Below are 6,247 nucleotides of genomic sequence, written 5' to 3'. Positions count from 1 at the left end.
AAGAAGTAATAGAATTTGCATTTACTGTATATTACACTGTTTGTTATTATATTTTTAATATGCCCTAATCCATGTTGGAAATATATATTTTTCCATCAGTAGCCTACTGTTTACTCCTTGTGACTGTGTGTATGAGTGAGTTGAATTGATTTGAGTTTAACTGATGTGTATTGGGTTGGGTTGTCTTGTGTTGCATATCATTACACTGCATAGAGAGAGAGAGAGAGAGATTGTTAAACCGCTGTGCTATGTTTTGTCTCCTGAGAGCCTGTCCAGTGGTGGTTAAAGCTTTCAGTAGATGATAGTAATAAAAAAAAAGAAAAAGATCTCAGTAGGCTCAGTGGGTTAAGGATTGCTAACAATGAAGATTCATATTTTTCAAATGCTTTAGCATCCTTGACCTGGTTTCTGGTATAAAAAAAAAAAAAAAAAAAAAAAAAAAAAAAAGTAACTACCAATCCAGTTTGCCCTCTTTGGAGTGTAGGGGCCCAAGGCTAGGCTACTGTAGTTCAGAAAATTTAAGGGTAGGAGAATGGTCTATACCCCTGGGAACATTTACGATAGAAAAACCTTTGGCCACCCTTGGAATTCAAACTGTAGTGTGCAGAACATGGTGCTTTCCAACCCAAGAGCTCAACTGCCATGCCACTAGATGTCTGAAGGGGAGCTAGGTGGCTTATTGGTATGTATAGTGCTTGAGTCGAGATCGCGAGGCAGAGAGATCACGCCCTGCCTGGGTATCTGCCTCGCTGGGAGGGGTTGCACTCTCCCATCACCCAAGCAGGGCTATATGATCTATCAGGGTCTAGCTTGGGGGAATAATCCCCTAGATTTCTGATTTTTTTTTTTTTTGAAATTTCATATTGTCCAAATGATGGTTACGTATCACAGTCTGTGGGAGTGTTTGTTGAGTGCTGTCCTTATGCCAGATTCAGTTTTACAATAAATTCCCTCTTGTAACTCAGATACTGATTTGCAGGAAGTATCAGCAACAATGGAATTTTCTGTATTGGGCCTGCCAAGCACAAGTAGTTCATAAAAATTGTTCTCTTGCAGTTAGGATTTGATTTTGTAGAAAGAATGACATGGAAAGGTTCTGCACTTCTTGTCTGTCCTGCAAAAACAGATTTGTCATTGCTGGATAAACTTTTCAAACTGGAGGGGTAGGCTACAGCCTTCATGATATGGAGATTCTGCACTGAATAAAATCATCTGGTATCTCTATCTATTTATTGCCAGACGCCTCAATCTCGTTTGGGGTGGCCACAAACAAATCGCCTCCAAGTCGCCCTGTCCCCCGCCATTTCACTGCCCTGCTCCCAACTCACGCCCCCCTCTCTCATATACCTCTCCACCCCATCCCTCCATCTCATCCTCGGCCTCCCCCTCCCTCTTCCCCCCTCCACCTCACTCACATACACTCTCTTCGTCAGTCTTTCACCCTCCATTCTCTCCACATGGCCAAACCACCTCAGTGTGTTCCTCATTACGCTTCCTATCATCTGGTATCAAGAAGAATAAACTACAAAATGATATTACTGTATTAACTGGTCTTCAAAACTAGAGCATCTGTATTTGAAATCCTGGGAAAAATAAATCTGGAACACGTAGTTTTAGGCCTACTGACCACCGCGCGCGGAGTAATAAATTTCACATTCATTCAAATCGGGAAATGTAACTGTTAACTTGTAAATCTATCACTGCCTCTCGTTATTCATTTTACATCATTCTTAGCGCGATATGATGTATATTTTATTCGATATGACGTGATGAAGGCACTGAATGTTTACCTTATATTCACTGCTTTCATTGAACGTATGGCAGTGCAGAGTGACCGAAGCAATCTGAAACTCTGCCATCACTTCTTGGTGCGAGTGTACCAAAGACTATCACAGCAACGCAACAGCAAATGGGATACGTTGGTACGATAGGCATCGTATGTTTGCCTCTGCGTGGTCAACAGAGTAGGGGAGGCTGAAGATCGTAAAAGGAATCGCTTGGAAAAAAAATGACTGCGGTATAATGAATATGTACTGTACGTACTATCAGACTATCAGAACAAATAGCAAGAATAAAAGGGAGAAAAACGTTGCATCATGGCTCGTGATTGTACGGTAGGTCATGGTGACACTAGGCTTTTACGGTTTATACTGAATACGTTGCTCAGTGGTAATTTCCCCTTTTACTCATTTTAGTGTTCCTGTACTCATTTACTGCTTGAGAGAGAGAGAGAGAAAGAGAGAGATATTCTACCTAGGCTCTCGGTGAGAAAAATCTAGGGTTTCGTTGTGCAATACAGTATATGGCGAAGCGTGAAGCAAGAGGGAATATCCCATTGGGAAGTTTTGTGTCACCCTGTCCTGTACCTTTTCAATACAGCCGTATATTATATTCTCGACATCACCAGCCGACTGTATTAAAATTAGGAAGACTTTTTTTTTTTTTTTTTTTTTCCCCTCATAGATTCTTAATTTTCGAAACACTTCTCACTTGGTCACTTAATTTCCTTATTACTGCTCAGTATCCATGTGTTTTTCCCTATATGCAAACACTGCCCACATCATTAAGACACAAACAGCATAAAACTCAGTAAGTTCTCTTCAGCCGGAAATGGGAAGGTAGTTGTTTCTTGTATGCAAGGTCTGAACATATTCCACAATTTCCCGTTCCCTTTCTTCCTCCTCATGCGATGATAATTTTCCCCTCATGGTGCTGAAGAAGGATGCCCTCACGTGGCGGCACCGATATGACTTGGGATTCATGCCTATTGATACAAATGTTCCTCATCTCGCTCCTTACTCCCCAAAAGGAGGATGGTGTACTGCTAATGGAGAGGGGTTACTTAAGCCTGCAATCCATTGGGTTTATGTTACAGATGAACCTGGGACTACTGCTACTACTAGAACTCATTTGCTACTACTTCTACTACCACTACTCTTTATACTGCTTTCCTCTCTTAAATACATTAAGTTTTGGAAATAAGAGAAATGGGAAAATTATCCGCTTCCTAGGCACACACACACACAAGAATAGATCGTAAATTTTTGAGAAAGCCATCCGAATAGAACTCCTTCACTCCGATGTAATGTTCTAGCAGCTTATTCTCGATGTCTCTGTCAGACGGTATTTTGTAATTTAGAAATATAGCAGTGGCGTTAATGATGAGGGCTAAATCTAACACCTATTGTTCTAAAAATAGCACTATCATTACTACTGCTGCCACTACTACTACTGCCACCACCACCACTTCTACTAAAAAAATAACAACACAAATAATAATACCCGGTACTACTACTACTACTACTACTACTAATAATAATAATGATAATAATAATCGGAATGAAACTCTAAATGTGGGAAAAACAGAAAAAAAAAAAAAAATCTGACCGACAAAGATATGCTTGTTAGAACTTGTGTACCAGGAAGTATTGAGGGGATTTCACCACCCATGACAAACCACTGATGAGAAAGATGATGATGATAATGATGTAATGAAGTTTACTGCTGCTGATGCAATTATTCTTACCTCAGCCCATTTATAGGTAAGAAAAGTCATGATGATGATGATAATGATGACAGAGTTTCCCCTCCTCAGGTCGTGAAACCCATATTATATTTTCCGTCAAAAACTATATAATAATTTTACGTAAAAAGTAATATTTTAACCACGATAACTGAAACCACGAGTTATATTATTGAAAAACTATACATGCAGTCGTAAATTACATGTAAAAATTAACGTTCCAGTCCCGACAGGGAAACGTTTCCACGACGAAACGTATCGTCACTCGGGTATATAAACAGGTAGGCGGCGAGCCGGAGATTGTGCTCAGTGCTGTGGTGACGTACTTGCAGCTCAGCCCGGTCGAGACAGCTGCCACACTTCCCCAGACTGGCGCGAAGTTTGAGAGGAAACATTTTTTACCCAAGAGAACTTACCATCATCAACCAGCACTTACAGGTACAGCCGTGTTCTTGGTCGTGGAAGCGTGACTGTCAACTTTTAACTAGTACTGACTGAAAAATTAATGTAACTCTTTAGCACATTTCAGACTTTTTGTTCGCGTTGTCTGCTTTACCTTAAAATTTGAACTGAAATGTGAACTTTAGACTCTAGTCAGTTACATCTGTTTGAATCTCGTCAACAGAAAGGGAAAGACTGTGACAAGAAATTGGCCTCCGTGTGATCGACAGGGATTTAATCAAGCTTTCTTCTGTTTACAGGAACGGCACTACTTCTCAAACCAAGTGTAAGGGAGACCAGTCGTAAAGAAGACCAAGTGTGAAGGAAAATATCTATTGTGAAGAAGGAAAAAAAAAGAAAAACAGTTGCTAATCTACCATGGTTTACGTCAACGTGTCTTTCAATCCCCAACGTTCCTACTCCCGCATCCCCAACACTGGTCGAGACAAGAATGCTATGCCCACCTGCTGTGACCTGGGCCGTGGGTCTTCCTATGCTGCTACCATCCCTGTCCCTGCAACCCTGAGGTCAATCGCTAGAGTAACTGGGCAAAATAACTGTCGGGAGAACCACAACTCTCCCGGAAACGTCGAGGCAGCCAGGAGACAACAGGAGACTGGAGCCACATTCAGCTGTAAAGTAAACTTCAACAGTGCTGAAGCCTTAAAGGGAAAGCCAGAGAACAAATTGAGCAAGACAGGAAAATCCAGAAACACTGACGACAGGAAAGAAGACAGGAAAACCCAACTAAAAGAAACAGGCAATCCTGAGTGTACTGAAAATCTGAAAGGTAATGAGAAATCGGAAGTGGAATCTGACAAAATCAAGATACCAGTGGCTGCAGTTAAACCAACCATAGCACCGAAAGCTAGCAAGAAGAGACCGGTCCCCGAAGATTCAGGCACGGAAACCATAGCCAAGTCCAACAGACAAGCCCCACCAACACCCGCATCGCCCACCCCTGCCATGGTGCTCGTCTACGAGTTAGGGAGCAATGTGCTACGACTCGCCCCTCTGAATGAGATTCTGCAGCACACAGGGCAAAGGCAGATTCATTCCCTTGTTCCTTTGTCAAGGTTCCTGCAAGCATATCGCACCCCAGACATACCTTCCGTCGTCCTTGTACCATCGATTCATCAAGCCTCTCTGCCTTCAACCACTCCTGTATCAGAGTTACTGCGAACCTTTCAGATCTCAACTTTTCCTGCTGTCTCTCCTGCTATTCTATCTACTGTTTCTCCTGTTACGGTAAACCTGGCCTCTCAGCCTCTTCAACCCCGAACGTCTGTAGCTCTTCAAAAATGTCGCTAAGTAGGCATATCAACACACAGAGCTGGAGAAGAAACTGTTAGTTCTTCATTAAGCTCGTTGCTGGGTGCACCAGCTTGAGCTCAAGGAGGAGAGTTATTAGTGATGGTTTTTACAGGAAACTAAAGATTCATCACATTTTTCTCTACCCAAATAACAGCAATTGCAAGCTGCATATCACTGTCTGACAAATAACTACAAACATTTAAGTTCCACTTCAAAGTACAGTCGTGTACTGTCCCTGTTCACTCTCTGGAAGAAAGTCATACTGAACGAAGACCTTTTGTCCAGCGGCGCTGTGGTAGGTCGAAGCTTTGCTACACTACACGAGGAAAAGTTCATGATGAACATGTTTAACCGTGTCCACACCAGGTCCTTGCTGGCTCGAGCGGCAGTTTTGCATCACACAAGTAGCCCCACTGGATGCGGGTGGGTTGGGGGTGATAACATCAATGGGTTACAGTGATGCAGTACTCCTACCCAAGCCAGAAAGGATTTGGTGTGGACGGGACCTTACTCGTGCACGCTGGAAAAGCTTCGAACTGCCATCAACAGGTCTTCGTTCTCCGTGAAACCTTGGCCACGACTTCCACACAGCCAAAGACAGAGTTAGAAGGTGGTCAGAAACTTTTGACAAGGATTGAACAAGAGATTTATCAGCTCTGACCCTGTTGAACTGATGATGTATGTAGTTCATAGGGATGCACAGTCTTACCAGAGGTGCACTAATAGAATTTGTGATACATTATCTTTTTATACATCTTATTTTGAACTGACCTCTTGATATGGCTGAGACTGTTGCTCAGTTTGGCTTACTACATTTATTCAGCGCCCGTATACGTTGATCACTCTTTTCTGATCTTACAATAAGGGTTTGCTATGGATCTATATGCACAGTTGATTTTCTTTACCGAAAGCACCTGGCTATCAGGATGTACTGGTTTTAATGTATTCGGCATAAGGGTGTATGATTAA

The 6,247-nt window shown here is 42.2% G+C and overlaps 1 protein-coding gene across 1 annotated transcript; it reads left to right on the top strand.

Annotated features, from left to right (window-relative positions):
• The first annotated feature begins 3,864 nt into the window (after positions 1-3,864).
• Positions 3,865-5,649, top strand: LOC145417335 (uncharacterized). Its single transcript, XM_080286015.1, has 2 exons — positions 3,865-3,961; positions 4,225-5,649. The coding sequence occupies exon 2, from the start codon at positions 4,343-4,345 to the stop codon at positions 5,273-5,275; it is 933 nt and encodes a 310-aa protein (XP_080142141.1). The 5' UTR covers positions 3,865-3,961; positions 4,225-4,342; the 3' UTR covers positions 5,276-5,649.
• Positions 5,650-6,247: the final 598 nt, after the last annotated feature.

This window comes from Coenobita brevimanus, chromosome 110 (genome assembly GCF_032717465.1).
Source record: "Coenobita brevimanus isolate Jiangsu-jjx chromosome 110, ASM3271746v2, whole genome shotgun sequence".
NCBI lineage: Eukaryota > Metazoa > Arthropoda > Malacostraca > Decapoda > Coenobitidae > Coenobita > Coenobita brevimanus.
Note: the sequence above shows the minus strand (reverse complement) of the source record. Positions and strands in the feature narration are given on the sequence as shown.

Coding starts and splice junctions, on each gene's coding strand:
- LOC145417335 (XM_080286015.1), top strand. CDS start 4,343: ATGGTTTACGTCAACGTGTCTTTCAATCCCCAACGTTCCTACTCCCGC.